Source organism: Uloborus diversus, chromosome 3, assembly GCF_026930045.1.
Source record: "Uloborus diversus isolate 005 chromosome 3, Udiv.v.3.1, whole genome shotgun sequence".
In the NCBI taxonomy this organism is placed as follows: domain Eukaryota; kingdom Metazoa; phylum Arthropoda; class Arachnida; order Araneae; family Uloboridae; genus Uloborus; species Uloborus diversus.
Genome location: NC_072733.1, coordinates 115,555,661 through 115,574,203, shown reverse-complemented (window position 1 = coordinate 115,574,203; position 18,543 = coordinate 115,555,661). Strand labels below are relative to the sequence as shown.

The 18,543-nt window shown below is 33.5% G+C and overlaps 1 protein-coding gene and 1 long non-coding RNA gene across 2 annotated transcripts in view; both read right to left on the bottom strand.

Annotated features, from left to right (window-relative positions):
• LOC129218903 (collagen alpha-3(IX) chain-like) overlaps positions 1-18,543 on the bottom strand; it is a 266,021-nt gene that overhangs the window by 44,838 nt on the left and 202,640 nt on the right. The window contains exons 16-21 of the mRNA XM_054853223.1: positions 18,298-18,351; positions 12,999-13,055; positions 11,731-11,784; positions 7,285-7,338; positions 5,181-5,234; positions 5,012-5,065 (exon numbers count right to left, since the gene is read on the bottom strand). Of these exons, the coding sequence (XP_054709198.1) occupies positions 5,012-5,065; positions 5,181-5,234; positions 7,285-7,338; positions 11,731-11,784; positions 12,999-13,055; positions 18,298-18,351 (327 nt within the window). The remainder of the gene's footprint in view (positions 1-5,011; positions 5,066-5,180; positions 5,235-7,284; positions 7,339-11,730; positions 11,785-12,998; positions 13,056-18,297; positions 18,352-18,543) is intronic.
• On the bottom strand, positions 11,733-18,351 carry LOC129218140 (uncharacterized). The gene is made up of 3 exons (XR_008580293.1): positions 18,298-18,351; positions 12,999-13,055; positions 11,733-11,784 (listed from the first exon to the last, which is right to left on the bottom strand). It is a non-coding gene; the product is annotated as an uncharacterized LOC129218140 (long non-coding RNA).

Below are 18,543 nucleotides of genomic sequence, written 5' to 3'. Positions count from 1 at the left end.
TATTTTAGAAAAATCAGAAAGTACTGAAGGAGGTCCAAATCAAGACGAAGTTTTTGACAGAGTAGCAGATCTTAACCAGCGATATGAATGTTTCTGCAGCGAATTCATATGCACATCCAAACTGTATAAGCTCTTATATTCGAAAGTATGAGCGAGAAACCAATACACAGTCTGCGCAACATCTATCCTCAAAATTTGAACTGTTTAAAAAGGCAAATGAAATATTAAAGTCTCTGTTAAACTCATTTATTCTTTCAGAAATAAAAGAGTTGATGCTTAATGCTCCATGTAGATGAAAATGCATTGGTTTTTATAAATGAAACAAAACTATTTCTCGTAACAACGTATAATGAAAGGATTCTTTTCTGTGCTTCCAAAAGAAAGAATGACCCTTTGTTGGTTTTTTTTTAGTCATTTATCTCCAAAAGTACTTGCTGCTGCTTTTAGCTCACAAGAGGCTGTGAAGACTGCAGAAAATCATTGATAATCTTGAGAAAATCATTATAAGATGTTGATTTTAGACTACAAGAGGAGTTCTGCTAAGCGAGTAAAGACGGTTCAGGATGCTCTTGGCTCAATGGATGAGGAAAAAAGTCAAATAATGATTCAATCGCAACGCACAAATATTGAAAGCTTGAAAACAGAGATTGAGTTTTTGTTAAAGGATGTAGTGACAAATCAGAACTGTGCAAGTGTTGGGAAGTGTTTCGTTCACTGGTATCACTTGTAAAACACTTGATTATTGCTGATCGCGAAGAAAATTACAAATTATACGTTCAAACTGTTGAATTACTCTTTCCAGTCTTTCGTGTATTTGATTGCATAGTTATCTACTATATGAAACATGGTACGTAGAGAGAATAAGGGCGCTAGAAAATGAGTGTCCCTACCTGTAAGAAAAATTCATTCAAGGTAAATTTGTTGTTAAAATTCAATGCTGTGAAGCCAGAGATGAAATTGGAACAAACGATTCAACGGTCACAGAAAAGTGCCGGAGAAATTGCAGAGCAGACGAGAAAAAGTATGTTGCCGAGTGGCATTTAGAGAATCATGAAATTTTAATGATATGCAATGTGTTTCGTGGTCTTACTAGTTCTCATTTAATGGATCACTGTGAGAGTGTCCCGCATCCTTATTTTTATAGGCAATCGTAGCCAGTATTTTGATGAAAATGTCAAAAGACTTGTTGATTTTATCCATCAACATGTAAATCCCTATGATATTTCTGAAACAGAGCAACTTTACAGCTTTCTCACTAAACAACTTGTGAATGGTAGTGTCAAGATTCGCCTTCTCAGCATCATGAATCATTGATCAGAACAGTACCGCCAGTTTAGACTGGATACATTTTGTTTCAAAAATTGTCTGATTTACTTTCCAAAGTCAACCTGCCATGATTTGAGGCACACAGTTCTTCATAAAATATCACTTCTAAGCTAATGGGGAAGAATCAACTTTAACAAGGGTACAGAGACATGGAAATAGCGAAAGAAAGGGGAGAATGCATTAAAAATATTGTAGCTCATGACTTGTTTCCAACGAACACACTATGTGATGGTCAGGGGCGTGCACAGAAAATTTGGGGCCCGTCACAAATGCCCACAAATGTTTCGGCCGCCCTTCCATATTGTTTAAGCACATATTTCATCCCTAGTTTTAAAAATAATAGGCCCCCTTCAGGCTCAGGCCAGGGCAAACTGGTTTCTCTTATTTCCCCCCCCCCCCCGTGCACGCCCCTGGCGGTGGTGATTCACCTACCAAGCTAGATTGCAGAAATATCCGTTCCCAGAACATTTTTTATTTAGCAAAGTGTCCCCGATAAAAACTGCCCTCGTTATATATTTCATGTCACAAGTCCGCAAAATAAAGAAAACTTTTGGCGAAGTTATCATCAATGTTCTGCACGGATTCATTCCTGTATGCTCTTTTCATGAACTTCATCCTGTGTTCGATAGTTATTTGCAGCATGTCGTGAAATAATTCGAAAAGATGAGAAGAGAATCAACTAAGGGCAGAACAAACATTGCTGTAATTGACAGAAAAACACTAGTACCTATGCAGGTAGAAAAATTCTGGTCTTCAGTATCAAATAAGGAAAATTTACAGTAACTAGCACGCAAGGAAATAGAAGAAATGTCAAAAATGCTACATTTTCAGCTATTGCTAGTGGTTTAACAGTTAATGAAGAAGCAATCTGCAATACTTTTCATAGGAGATTTGAGACACATCATTGAAGAACTTAATTAGAATAACTCAAGAGAAGATGCAGATCTACAAATTTTTCCACACATAGACTGGGCTGATAAAAATTGCTCAAAAAGAGTGGCTGTGGCATCAAATGATACAGACGTTCGTCGTAGTGCAATAACATGCAATGCAAAAACAGATCGTAACCTTTTTTAAAAGTAACTAATCTTGTATTTTTCATTTATTGTGCTGTTGAAGAAACATGTATGTGATAAACAGGAGTTTCAAATGAGCATTTTGGATTATTTATTAATTTTTGTACTCTTTTTACTTCCTTTTACAAAAAAGGAAGTATTGTATTCGCGAAAAAATTTTCACTCAAAAATCGCCCTTAATTTCCATTTTGCTCACCCCCAAATGAATGTTGAGTTTTTTTTTCGATTCGACCACATGCGGAAAAGTGCCTAAGAATGTATAGACACGCGAAATATCCATTTTGACCATCACCGAGGTAATTACAACGACTTTTCTCGTGACGTCTGTATGTATTGCGTATGTGCGTATGTGCGTATGTGCGTATGTGCGTATGTGCGTATGTATCTCGCATAACTCAAAAATGGTATGTCCTAGAAAGTTGAAATTTGGTACATAGACTCGTAGTGGGGTCTAGTTGTGCACCTCCCCTTTTGGTTGCTTTCGGATGTTCCTAAGGGGGTCTTTTGCACCTTTTTGGGGGGAAATCATTGTTAATTTCGATGTAAACTCAAGTGGCGTTATAATTTGTCGGACACTTGGCGATATATCGCCAGTCTTTTGGTCGCCAAGTTTTGTCGCCAACTTGGCGACAAATTTGGCGGAGTTTTTTTTTTTTTTTTGGTTTCAATTTGGCCATTGTTGGTGATATTTAGAGAATAAATATTGAATCACATTAAAATAGCGAATAATGGGGAAATGACATTAAATTGGAGTAAAAGGAAGTCATGTGTAAAAGGAAGTCACACATCAGCTCGTTAATAACCAGAATATTCAACAACAAATGTTGGAGATATCTCCACGTAAAATTGAAGAAACAGCTAGACCGGATTTTATGACATAATTAATACATTAATTGACTTCCTTCACTCCAAAAACTGCAGTTCAAAACTAAAAATAAATTTGTAGGTACGCCCGTTGCGAAAAACGTAATGAGCAAGTGAACCAAAATGGCCGCTATCTTTGATGGCCTGTAAAATTATTTCGCGCAGGATTCAACATGTCTACCCAAGATATTCTCACATTAGAACACCTACAGATCAAGATTCTAAAGAGAAAATCTCTGGACCTAAAAATTTTTACGGGACTACATTGTGGGGCCAGGACTATATAGCATGATTTAAAATAAAATCAATGAAAACCTACCTAGGTCGTTATCTTTAAACGCGTTTTACTTGAAACTTGAAAATATCCACTTACATCCCTTTGCTTCTCACTTCCTTATTTGTATTAGGGTAGACCGGGGCACGTTTACGCAGTGCCCTTTTTTTCAAAACGAATTATAACTGGAGAGCCAAAAGTCATAAAAGATTAATGCTGCTCTCTAGCACATAGCTTTTGAGCTTCAGTCGAGCTTCGGTCTAGCATGCAGAAATAATAATCTGTTTCCTACCAAGTTGAGTAAGTTTTGTGTTGAACGTTTTGAAGCTTACTGTGAATAAATAATTCTTAGTTAAAAAAGAATAAATATATAAAAAAATTGCAAAATTTTATCCTTTTTTGAGCATTGTACTTGTATAAACTGAAATGCTATTACATTTTTTTTCACGTTAAAAATAAATCCAAATATGGCGACGGGGCAAGTTTACGCGTTGACGTCGGAGCACCTTTACGCACGTTCTTACAGTGTTTTACTTCTAAACGTACCCTGGCGCTTTTTTCGCTCCGAACTGTCTCAAACCTTTTTAGTATTTTCGGTCTTTTTAGTTTTGAAAATCACCATTTATTTTTTAATTGAGTTACAAATTCGTATCTTATGGGTTACAATCATGTAGTGCTGTCTTCATACCCATTCAGCAACAAATTTGCTTTATTTTAACGATGGTAAGACATTTTGTTCAAAACATTAACAGAACCACGATAAGTGTCAAAATAAATATACGTAAACGTGCCCCCGTGTCCGAGACAAGTTTACGCCACCGACTTGGATTCAAAAATAATTTTTTTTAACTGTTAAAAACAAACTGAGCAACAACTGAATGTACCAATTTTGACTCCATTAATTAAAATCGCCATGTCTAAAATTTTCTAACTTTAAACATATAAATTAGAAAATTCATTGAAAAAAATAAAGCGTAAACGTGCCCCGGTCTACCCTACTTATAAAATAACATAAATCTTGAAATTGTAAACAAAATAACAGTTTTATAAACATTGTTTCATTTCATGTTTAATCTGTAATCACAACCTTTCCTTAAAAATGATTTTTAACCGCTTAATTGTGCACTCTATTAGTAGTCAACTCTGCTACACTCAATATGTAACAGAGTGGTAAAACCCTTCATAAACGTCTTATGTACGAGTTTTTGATACTCGGTAATAAAAAATAAAACAAATAAACCAAAACAAATTAACGAATAATCATCAAAAATTGATTAACTTGTGGTAAATATTAAAATGGATAAGCAAAATTCAAAATGTCGGACGTGGTTAGTACTATTTTTTGAGAATGATACACTAACTTATATGCATCCTTTTTATTAACATGGGATAATAAAACAATAGAGATAATTGATATTTTTTGACAAAATAATAACATGGCATTTTTCTTTCTAAATAAATTATGACATACCGTTTCACCTTGGAGTCCAGTTTCACCTGCCCTTCCAGTGTCTCCTTTCTCACCCTATTATTAAAAAAATAAATTTTCATGAGTACACGTTAACGCAACGCAGAAAAAATGATATTTACACACAGAGTTTTATCTAGTAATAGAGACAGAGAAAAAAATCTTCATTTACTTTCTGCCCATCGGCACCTGGAAAACCGGGCTCTCCTCTTTCACCTCGATCGCCCTAAAAGTAATAAAACCAAAAATGTTTTTCAGAAAATGATTTTGACAGAAACTCCGATAAAAATTTTCCTTGACACGTAAATAACAATACGATTTTGCACAACATCGTGTGCTTAAGAATATTTTCAAAATTTATCCTCCATGCGTATTTACTTGAGTAGAAAAATGGCCTCAATTTAATGCTAATAAAAATATAGAATTATTCAATGTATTGCTTAATTTTAACTGCAATTAATCAGTTTTTTTTTAAATCTGTGCTAGATGTTTTGTTGCGTTCATCAAGTTTGAATAGTAAAATATTAAAAGCCAACCGTTACTCTTTGTTGTACCTGATTAATGTCGAATTTTTTAAAATGAACAAATCATTATCAGTTGCTTTGTTCACAGGCAAAAATCAACGATTTTAATGCGTGAACTTCCAATTTTGGCTTAGATGAGTGAGTTAGAAATTTGTTTCAGATTTTTAGATGACAAAACGAACCAATATCCTTGTTGAATAGCGTATTCATTTGTTGTGCTCTTTCAGGCTATTCTTATGTTTTGTCCTACATGCATTTATTGTGTCATAAACTGTTGTATGAAGAAAATTAAAATTTAAAAAGCTTTGAAAAGTAAAGCTTTAAAAGTAAATTATTTTTCACTTTTTCACTTTCTGAGCAGCATTTCATTTTTTTTAAATTTAAAATTCATGATTCAATAAACTATAGTAATATCGTATTTCCAATTTTCAAGGCAATGTTTCGATACAGGAAACATCGAATTATCTATGTATGACCTCCTACTTTAATTGACAAAAATTCAACAAATTTTCCATGCACTGTTTGAAATTTCTGAAATGTCACGGATTATTTACGGGCATAGTTCCAGGATTTCACGAGTTTCTACCAGTTTCCTATGAAAATAAAATACGTTTGCGAAAATTTTTCCTGTCATGCATCTACAAGCTGCATGAAGGAAGACATCTCATTTTTGTGAAAAAATTTTATGGTTACTAGTGTTAAAATATACTCAATGTTCAAACCTTTCAGATTGACTGAGCTCCAAATAAGGGAAAAGTTCAATTTCTGGAAACTAGTTTTGTAAGAATTGCAAGCAAATGAAATGTTAAGCATCAAATCTGCAATAGCATTGGCAGTAGCTCTCCTGGTAAATCAGATGTGCAAAGCAATTACTATAAATTATAGGTTCGTTTTTGTGATAGGTTTCTTATATTTTCCAAAATGGTGACTTGCTTTTATTGGGAAGGTTTCTGAATTTCTTAGAAATACTTCAGGTTGATTTCAGGAAGGTTACTGACTTTCAGCGGGAAAATTTCCAGTTTTTAGCCAGATATACCTATTACTGGCAGAAACTAGGCCCATTATCTGCACATTATTCTCTAGGAACGTTTCTGATTTTTTTACGGTCTATTCATTCTGATTTCCATCAGAAGACTGTACGTTCCAATTAAAAAAAAAAAAAAAAAAAACTGATTAACTTCAAGAAAGTTCATAGGTTGGATTTCACCATCAATTTACAGTTGTATTATCTTACAAGACAATCCCGACACAATACAAGTCGTATAAATTTGCATGTAATTCTGTTACCGAAGTTCATTTAATAAAAAACATGATAATTAATTAAAATAAGCTAAATTGCTTTAAAAACTATGAAGAATTTAGGTAATCTCTGATATATAATATTACTGAAAACATGTTTTGATAGTCTGTGTACTTAAAGTTTAAAACTGCTTAAATTTTAACCAACTGTAGCTTTTCCTTACCTTATAGGTCGCCATAAGCAACCAAGAACTTTTCTAATATTGACGTCGTAATTGATGCAGCTATTTTCTGCCTTCAAGCTTGCTCTTTATTCAAGTAGTATAGCTATGTAATTTCTTCAATATTAATATTTAACCGTTTTATGCCTAAAACATAATGTATTTTAACGACATTACTGAGGAAAAGTTTCGAACGTTCAAAATATATCGGTATTACCCAAAACAGATTCATTATAAATAGAAAAGAGCATGTTGTGTAGCAAATTGTGATGACACAGCTAGTTAAAATTACCTTTGGTCCTGTGGGACCTTCGTATCCAGCATCGCCACGAGATCCCTTTTCCCCCTAAAATGTGCAAGAAGTGAATCAGTTAAAGTAGCAACATACCAAAAAATATAAATAATGTAATATTTATAGCGTAATAACCTATTAAACGTTTATAAAACCCATGCATTGCTTTGGTTTTCTAAACGTTTGATAGAAGTAAAAGTTTATTCTGAGAAAAGCCAAATATTATATGAAGGAACAGTTGGTGTAAAAGAACTACGGGGTATTCGAAAGCAAACTCTATTCCCACATGTGGTAGTTTTTGAAACTAAACTTTTGGTGGGTGAAGACAAGGTAACATATAGAAGACATTCTGATAGTTAAACTTGTTTACAAACAGTTGTGTAGAAGTTGTCATTGCTTGAAGATGGCAGTGTGAAAAAAGTTGTTGTTTTTAAATTTAGGGATCTTAGATTCTCCTTTTCGGCAGATCTGAAAATACGAACAAATTGGTTTCAAATAGTTTTACTTGTCACGTGGAAGGTTACTAAAATCATTTAGTCCTAAACTTCATTTTCCTATCTATTTTGGATGTGCAATTTAAGAGTCTCATTTTCCCCGAGGTCGAGTTATCCGCCGCAGTCGGAAACAAGGGGGTGAATCCCTCGAAGTTTGCCACCGAAGACGGTGCACATGAACCAGACGCAGGCGTGTTGCACGAGCCACTGTAGGCTTCGAAGACCCTAATTTAGCAACCCTGCCTGCTAGTTTACCCAAAAATCCAGTACTCTCGGGTAAATGGAAACAAGTTTTTCATTCTTCTAGTTTTTGAAAGAAGACATTTTGAGGTAAATTACACCTCTGCGTGTATTTTACATAAATTCAGTGCATTTTTTTATGTTATTGTTCTTATTAAATGATGTCAGATTGCATTTCGACTATTCCTCGGGTATCATGCGACCTGTGAGCCATTGTTTGGGTAGAACGTCTTAAGCTTCTAAACAGTATGTATCTACCAACATTAGCTTAATGGGGGAAGTAAATGGTGTGTTTCCATCTACCCTATAGTTTCTGAGGTAAAATCGAAATACGCTGGGGTAAACGAAAACATGACTTCATTCGCTAAGAAACAATGAAATCAAGGGTTTCGTAGCCGTGTGCACCGTTGATAAGATAAAATGGAGGGAGTGAAGGTTTTCATTCGTGAAGCCAAGATCCTAAGTCACGTGCGAGATTTTAAAGAAGAGCATTGGAAGAAATCGGATTTCTTTCGTTGTTTAAAGCAAAACGTGCCAACCATTCGTCGTTGATGAGTTAGGTGACTTGGGGTGTTTGGGTCAGCTTTTGCTAAGCCCATAATTGGACTTTATCCCTCCATTTACTAATTCCAGCTCTAACAAGGAGAGGTTACGGTCTCGGAAATTCAGATCGGGATGAGATTTGGTAGATTAGTAGTATCCTTTAAGGGTACTCTCAGTGTAAAGTAATAAAGCGCACTAGCCATAACATTCCGAGAAAACAACCTTTAAAGATTTACGCGCAACTTATAAACTAGTAGAGATTGTTCGTAAACAAGCGCCCGGTGGTCATGTGGGCAGCGCTCTGGGGTTCCATGCGGCCGATCCGAGTTCAAATCCACTGCAAGTTTCTTTTTTATTCATTTATAAAGTGACTGTTACAGCTTTGTGGAATTTGAATTGAAGATAATGCGAAATTTTTGAACACGTAAAGCACTTTAATACAGAAAATGGAGATAAGTTAAATCGATACAAGTTAAAATTTGAATTACAACGGCTACAAAATCACTGTAGAGCTTAATTTATAGATGATTTTTAACAATATAGTTGTTATTTATATACATACACCAGAATGATATTTATCATAAAAACATGGAAAACAAAAACTGTTTTGACATCTCGCACAATTTATAAAGGAAGATTGCTTACAGGAGCAACTTCTTTGTAAAAGAGTCGTTGGAACATACTTCATTTACATTCAGGAAAATTTCTCTTTTGTCAGAAAGTTTAGAAGTATACCAGGCATATCGAATCATTTTATCAAAAATTGGCGATGACAGTTGATGATGGACAATTGATTGTATTTTATGCAGTCTTCACGGGTATTCATTTCTCTATTATTTTCAACGAGATACGCGCAATTTTGTATACGTTTTATTAAATTCTTTACCTGTCTATAAAAATGGACGCGAGAAATTGAACTTGATATGATTCTGATGCAATCAATTGATTTTCAGTAAGCAAGCTCTCGTAATAAACGACAGCATCTTTTAATCTCTGCTTCAACATTTCACTGTGTTATGAATTTTTATCCATTTTGTTAACAGATTTTATTCGTTTCAGGGTTACTTCAATAACCGACCATTTCGATTCACAATATTTAAAAAACTCAAATCCTTTTTCACGGTATAGAATTTTCCAGTCTAATATACAGCACAGACGATAAATAAATTTAATGATGAAAACAAACATGAACATTGCAGACGATAATAGATGGAAAATAAAGAGTTGAATATTCAATGTAAAATACAGCAGACGAAAAATTTACAAATAACAGAATCAAGGAGCAAAACCATTGCTCGATAAGTGCGGTTAGGGTTTTTAAAATTTGACTACTTGCTTATGTGCAATAACTAATATAATTCTTCTTTCTCATCCACAAAGAAACTGATTATGCATTTATTGCAAAAATCATTTACTTCGTCAAAGTTTATAATATCTAAAAATGTGTAATCACTTGTTTGTGAGAATAGTAAATAGAAATTTAATGTACTATCACACATTAAAAATACATCATATTTTTTTAATTAAGTATTACCTACAAAGTCACTTTATAAATGAACAAAAAAGAAACATGCAGTGGATTTGAACTCGGATCGGCCGCATGGAACCCCAGAGCGCTGCCCACATGACCACCGGGCGCTTGTTTACGAACAATCTCTACTAGTTTATAAGTTGCGCGTAAATCTTTAAAGGCTGTTTTCTCGGAATTTTATGGCTAGTGCGCTTTATTACTTTACCATGAGAGTACCCTTAAAGGATACTACTAATCTACCAAATCTCATCCCGATCTGAATTTCCGAGACCGTAACCTCTCCTTGTAAGATGTACCCATTCACTGTTAAACAGTCTTGAGTCTCACTTTGACTCCAATGCGCAATTCATCAGGAAGAAAGGGATAATTCTCATGTTAAAACGTTGAAATTCGATTTCCTATTACGCCAACTGACCTTACTTTATTTAGGTATTTCGTTCCTAGATAAGAAATTTTTAGCAGCATATAAGATTATATTACTAAATAAAAATCAGAAACGTCATTCGCTTCAAAATGACTCCTCTAGTGGCACTCAGTAAAGAAAGTAAGTTTATGAGAAGCAAAAACTGCTAAAATTACATAATTTATTTGCCACTGGAAATATTTTGTCATACCTTGTCAAGTTCCCGACGAATCCCACTAAAACATTCCCTAGATTTCTTTTAAGCATTCAAAACCTTGTCAGTTAAAATTATAATTATTTCGTATTTTCATGATCAATGCTTAGATGCATCAATTTCTAAATTACGAAAAAATTTAATTTAAAATTTTTGTTTTGGTTAAATGCGCAACAAGCTTTCAATGCTCTTTAAACAACGCTCAGTATATTATTTAAACTGCTTAAAAACACCCTTAGAAACTCCTTAGTGAGGAGTTCCGTCGGGTGTTTTCTCACTCTTATTTGCTTCATATTATCTTCAAGTTCCTTTTTTGATGAGTTCTGAATAGTTTTGAATAGTTTTTACCAAATTACGTGTACATAATAGTCTTATATCTAACGTCCAATTATTATTTCGAGGAAAAAAAAAAAACATTTTTGAGTAAGAAGATTAGCAAACCACCCCTTTGGAACATAAAGCTCTAGCCGGAGCGATAAAAAGTTAAATGACAATTCTTAATCCATTTTTATTCCTTTTTCGTCCATTTAAAATGTGTCTACTCTTCTTCGGGAAAGCAATAAAAAATAACAATGGGTGATCATGTGACCTCTATTACAATAACTGTAAGTACAATAACTTTGGTTGGTCATGACACATTAAGTAAACACTGTTCCTATTTTTGGAGCTTATGCGACCAGTAGTTAAAGCTTTAAAAAATCTGAGTCTTTTTTGATGTATGAGATGCCCACTTATTTCGACGCATAATATGTTTAGAACGAAGTGACGATTCCCTGTGCAATAAACAATTGTAGCACATGATTTTTTTTTGTCAACTTGCACGAATAACATTAGTTAAGAGCTGAAAATAAAGTATCTTGAGTCAGAAAAATGTAATACAGATGAAAGACGATTTAATTAAATGATTGTCAGGGTCAGTAAATATAAGTAAAATTAAATGAACTCAAACCAAACGATAAAAGGAGTCAAACCAAGCGATAAAAAAGAACTGATACTACAAAAACTACTAATAACAAAATACCGGTTCGCCTTTCGGTCCAGGTTCTCCTAGTTCTCCAGGAATTCCTTGAATTCCCTAGAAAGAAAAAATAACGATAACAAATCATTGAAGAAAATGAGCGAAACAATACTGAGAAAAGAATCATTTGCTCTTGCGTCTACATATTTAAAAGGTTAGCATCAGGCGCAGGAGATCCTGGTAGGTATCAGAATATCTCCAAAGGAATCAAATGTAGTAAATAAATAAATGAGCTATTGAGAAAATAATTAATTACTTTTGCGTCTACAATGTTCCTAGAAAGTCATGTTACGAAAAACAACTACAGTTAAAAAAATTAAAAAAAAAGTGATAAGCAGCATAGTAAGGTAAGCAACTTAAATAAGTGAACTAATCAGCAAATAATCTAACATTAATTTTGCACCTTAAGTGACGTAATTGCCCCAATTCACCTTATGAAATTCACATAACACCATCAACTTGAAGAGCTTTGGGGAAACTTGCCTTTCGAACACAATCTCTGCCTTAAAGCCAAAGTTAGAACGTATAGAGAGCAAGTTCTTTCATTTTATAGAACTAGGCAGGATTAATGCAGATGCGAACAGATTTTGTGGAGTGAATTCATATAGTGAAAGCAGACGGAGTTTATTTTAAACGTTAAATACTTCATGTATGATAGGTTGATATGAATTATTAATTCAATGTTTTTAAAAATGCGTTTTGATAAGATATAATCTAATTACCTTAATTTTTTTATTTCAGAATTTGAAATTTGCACTTGGAACTGGGATCTGAAAATGTCAAATGCCAAGTTTTATAAATGTTTTTTTATGAAGGTATTATATGGGCCATTTTAAGGTCATTAAATAGATGCCCGAAATGGAAAAAATGAATGAAGTTTCATAGATGGTAAAGTTAAGAAAAAATAAAGTCGAGCCGTATTAAGAGGAAATTCCAGGGTTCATGATAATTATTTCACGCTAACTAGATTTCATTTTATTCGAAAAATGTTAAGTGAAATTTTTTTTCCATTAATGTATTTTATGTCATCCGAGAAAAGAAAACGTCATTCAATCATTAGTATGGAGCTGGGAGATTTCTCTAATACAACCATGTTCTAATATATATTCATACCTGACTACAAAGTTTAAAAATTAACGATTTGGTGGAATTAATTTTATAACTTAGTTTTTTATGCGCCTGAACAGTCATATTATGAGAGTACATCAGAAAAAAGAGAAAAATTTATAGCCTTCAGAATTAATATTCCAATCAAGAAAAGTGTACAATACCGAAACAGCTGGTATGTCTAATGAGACTCCTGAAAGACCATCTTTTCCTGGTAGTCCCTAAAAAAAGGTATTTTACAATAATAGAAGTTTAATACTATTAGTTTTTGAGTTCTAACAGTAGAAGAATTGAAAAAATGAAGAGAGAGAGAGAGATATACTTTTTTATGCAATAAAACTAAAAGAGCATAATACAAGTGTTCTAATGGTATGAAATGGATGCACATTGTACAGACACACTTACATAAACACGCACATTTTTTTTTTTTTTTTTTGCCCATTGTGTAGGATATTTGATTCATTACACTAGAGCACGTTAGTGCGATCAAATCCAATTGATCTCCAATTGCTATACGAACAGGTTGCATGAGGGTTATCGTGAACTTAGTTTTTTCAAATGATGAAGAAAATTTTTTTTTGCCTTAGTAGAGGAAAAAGGTATATTTAAACATATTTTTTAATTTATTCATTTTTTAAAATATAATCAATTTCTCAAATGTCCATCAGGTTAAAATATTCTTTCCCTCGTCTTTTATATTTTTAACTTTATAATATTTTTGAAAACTTCACCAATTGTTCACATGTCACGTGTGGATTTGTGCCATTGCACCTGTTATATTCAGAAAATTACCGCCCATTAGCCAGGGCTAAAGCAGAAATACGTGAAATACACCGCCAGCTCAGTCATTTCCAACCGAGGACTGCAGTTTCGTGCTTATTAGCACTCATCAGCCCGGCATAGGAAAGTGACTGAGCTGGAGATGGAAAACCTCTTAAGGAAGCCAAGAGTGCGAAACAAACTGGTAGCTAATATAGAATTAGCAGACCAGACGAGTGACCGAAGCAATGGTTCGGTTCAACTCGAAGATTTAACGCGAGGCAAGGTATATTCAGTAAATTACCGCCCATTAGCCAGGGCTAAAGCAGAAATACGTGAAATACACCGCCAGCTCAGTCATTTCCAACCGAGGACTGCAGTTTCGTGCTTATTAGCACTCATCAGCCCGGCATAGGAAAAATGACTGAGCTGGGGGTGTATTTCACGCATTGCACCTGTTGTTTAACATAAAACAGTATATACTAGATACCAATTGCACTGAATGATCGGTAGCGTGCTCTGTGTGAATTTAAACAACACGGTGTTGAGTCAATTGTCAGGAGCACCAGATAATTTCTGAATAGTTTGTTGGCAGCACTGAGATTCCTACGAAAGGGTATTGAATAGTGGCTATTCGAATGTTCGTCTGCCACCGATGTCGAGTTTCGATATGTGCCATCTTTTTACACATTTTGTAATGTAAATATGTTCAAGTGTTCAAGTTAAAGTTCCAACAATTTCAAAATGTTGAACTGTCCTTTTTTTCGAATACATAACCAAGCTTTTCATTCTCGAATCAAATATTTTTTTGGTGACCCCACTTCCGTTCTTTAGATTATTGAAAAAGTTAAAAACCGCGCGATTTGGATTTTCGCAAATTTGGACACGCACACAACTTGAACTATTGAAAATTAGACTCTTGAACAATTTGGATTACTGTGCGTTTCGGATACGTACACAATTTTGGATGAATAATTGAACCTTCTGAGAAAGAGGTAAGTAAAAATACCCACTTTTACGTTAATTGATATTTTATATTGTTTTTTGCCATTCATTATGGACCTTAAAGTATTGAAAGCGATACGATCACCGTACCATACACTAACAACACGCATTTGTAATAAAATAGAAGAAAAACTTTATAATATGTACAATTGAGTGGTTCAAAAACACGTGAAAAAAAAAAAGTTTCTTCTCGATAACAGGGCACACCTCAATATTTTTAGATTTGTGGATAGTAGTATGGTAGAATAATTTTAGCTTCCTATTTCAACTAAAAGCGGGTGCTCACCCCCTCCCCCAAACTTCAAACGTACGGGGAGGGAGGTTAAAAAGTACATTGAACTGAAAAAACAATGCTAGGTATTATAATGTACACTAGTAATATACATATACATTGCAAAAAAATAATAATTTACAAAAGAAAAAAAAACAGCTAGGGAAATTAAATGTTCGTAAATTTTTGGCATTTTCTATGCTACAGCTAATATTAAATTAAGGGTTCATTGAGCACCTTTTTAAAGTTTGAGTAAGAAGCTAAAACTTTTACAGCATAATACTATTAGTAAGTCTAAAAAAATAGGGGGTGTCCTGGACTCTACCTGAAAAAATTTTTTGAACCACCCTAATGTACAATTACACCTATTGGAGATTTTGTTGATTTGAAAATTCAGTTAGATGAAAAATAGATACTTTTGAAAGACTTAAATGAACAAATTTTGCCTTTAACAGATGAAAAAGATATTGAAAGTGAAATTTTCGGATGTGCAGAATACCGTGATTGAATATGTACATTGAAATTAAAAATAGATCAAAAAATTTTAAAATTCAATAACGATAGCACATCTGGTAATCAAAATGTTTCGGGGTTTGAAAGTTGAAATTTAATCAACACTGCGCACTTGCCTCAACTTCGCATTGATAAATATTACGGTGAAAGAGATAAATATTTAAACTGTTGGAGTCAGTTTGAAAATGTAATTCATAAAAACCCTTCACAAACAGATGTTGATTGATTTTCGTATCTAAAATCGCTACTTGGGGGTTCGACAGCTAATGCAATAAACGGATTTGCATTGACAGCGGAAAACTATACGATTGCGATTGAAATTCCTCAATCTCGTTTCGGGAGACAATTGGATTTGGTACAAGCTCATTTGAATAATTTGTTAAATATTTAATGTGTAAAAAATTCTAGGGATTTACATGCATTACGAGCACTTTATGATAAATATATACTTGAAATTCGAACTCTATAATCGCTTAATGTTGCTACTGACATTACTTTGCCCCTTGATCTTAAAAGTTCTTCCATCTTATTAGATTTACGCGAGAAAAATCTCAGAAGACAAATTTGAGCATTCAAGACTTAATGGAATTTATTAGAGTAGAAATTGAGATTAAAGAATGAGTTTAAGCTGTACATAAAGCAGGACGTACATTTTTTTTTGTCTTAGTAGATAAAAGGAGGCATATTTAAGCATAATTTTAAATTTATTCATCTCTTAAAAAATGTAATCAATTTATCAAATGTCCACATGTTAAAATAATCTTTTCCTCGTCTTACAGATTTTTAACTTTATAATGTTTTTGAAAACTTCGCCAATTGTTCACATGTGATTTGTACCATTGCACCTACTGTTAAACATAACTAAGTATATACAAGATACCAATTACGCTGAATGGTTTGTAGCGTGCTCTATGTGAATTTAAACAGTACGGTATTGTATCAGAAACGAAATATTTATTTAATAAAAAACCTCCTCACAATTAAAATTTTATGTTTGGTTGCATATTTCAATACGCAGTTTATTGAAAACTGATTCAGTAGGATAGACCAGGGCACGTTTACGCATAGAGCACGTTACGAGTGCCCTTTTTTCAAAATGAATTATAACTGGAGAGCCAACAGTCATAATAGATTGATGGTGCTGCCTAGCAAATACCCTCACAAGTTTTTGAGCGTCAGTCGAGCTTTGGTTCAGCATGCAGAAAGAATAATCTGTTTTCTACCACGACGAGTAAATTTTGTGTTGAACCTTTTGAAGCTTATTTTGAGTAAAAAATACTTAGTTAAGAAAAAATATATATAAAAAAATTAGCAGAATTTTATCCTTTTTCGATTGTATTTGTATGAACTGAAATGTTATTAACATTTTTTGCACGTTAAAAATAAATCCAAAGTTGGCGACGGGGCAAGTTTTACGCGTTGACGTCGGAGCACCTTTACGCACGTTCTTACTTTGTTTCACTTAAACGTACCCCTGACGCTTTATTTCACTCCAAACTGTCTCAAACCTTTTTAGTATTTTCCAGCTATTTAGTTTTGAAATATACCATTTAGTTTCTATTTATGTTACACATTCGTATCTTATAGCTTACAATCATATAGTGCCCCCCCTTCAGCTTAAACGTTATAAACTATTTGGTCTGTAGTAAATTTGCTTTATTTTAACGATGGTCAGACATTATTTTCAAAACACTAACAGAACCACCTTTGGTGTCAAAGTAAATATGCGTAAACGTTCCCCGTATCCGGAGCGAGTTTGCGCAACCGACTGGGACTCAAAAATAATTTTTTTAACAGTTAAAAACGCAAGCTGAGCATTAACTGAATATACCGATTGTGACTCCATTAACTGCTTCATAAAACCGCAGTGTCTAAAATTTCCCCAAGTTAAAACATAAAAAGTAGAAAATTCATCGAAAAAAATCCGCTTGAACGTGCCCCGGTCTACCCTATAATTTAACATGCATTGCATACTTCACTCGGCAGGCAATGGAAAAACATAAAAGACTACACAGTGTAAAAATATATTATATTGAGGGAATGTGGGGCAAAGCGAAATAGTTAAGAAAACGTACCTTTTTGAAAGTGAAAAAAACTGATTTTTTTTTTTTTTTTTTGAAGGTTAGGTACAGGACATAAAGAAAGAACAACGTATTTTGTAATAAAACTTTTATTGAAAAATTACTTTAACTTTCAGCAGTAAATTTGAGCCCTGAAAAAAGTTCACAATTTTCACTTTGCCCCACGTATGGAGATATTATTTTCAGAAATTCTGTCTATGGATCGCGAAGTTGTCATTCACACATGTGAAGCAGCTATGACGAAAAACTTATGCTTCTCGAAACGAAGAGAAGAGATAATTTGGTAGCAAGTTGGTTTGTTCAGAAAATCTATTGCAAATATCAAACATAAGTTAATTAAATGGTAATCAACAACGTTTTGAAACACAAAATCACCTGATTACTGCATACACGTGTTTCGAGGTTTCATGGAACCTCTTTTTCAAAGCAAATAGTGAGCTTTTGGATAAAAAGTCATCCGGTGAAAAGACAAAAGTTGAATGAAAAGACATCTTTTCATCCAAAAACTCACTATTTGCATTGAAGAAGAGGCTCCCTGAAAACACGATTATGCAGTAATCTGCTAATTTTGTGTATTTAAATGTTGTTGATTGCTATTTACTTTTCCGCACAAAGGTATCTTTTTATTTCTTATAAGTTAATTGCTTTTACTGTATCATTGCTATACATTGTATTTCATAAATTATATTAATGTTTGAAATTAATTTTTCAAACGTTTTATCATTTATTTATTTTTCAAATAAATGTTCAAAAATCACAGATGAGAATTTCGAATAGCACGAATATTATGAATGGCTTTGAACAAAAGCAATAAAACAGCTATCCTTCACTTACCGGTGGCCCTGGTGGTCCTGGTTTGCCCACTTGTCCTGGATCTCCTCTTAAACCCTAGAATATTTTATTGCTTGCATAAACATAGAAAAATAAGCATTCAATAAAAACATTTACATGCATTCCGTCAAAGCATAAAGTAAACTGTCCATAAGCTAACAGACGTCATGACAACTTCCGTAACTGGATCATGAAAAAAGCTGATACAATGTTGAAAGTTAGAACAATTTAAGACAATCTTAAAGATGC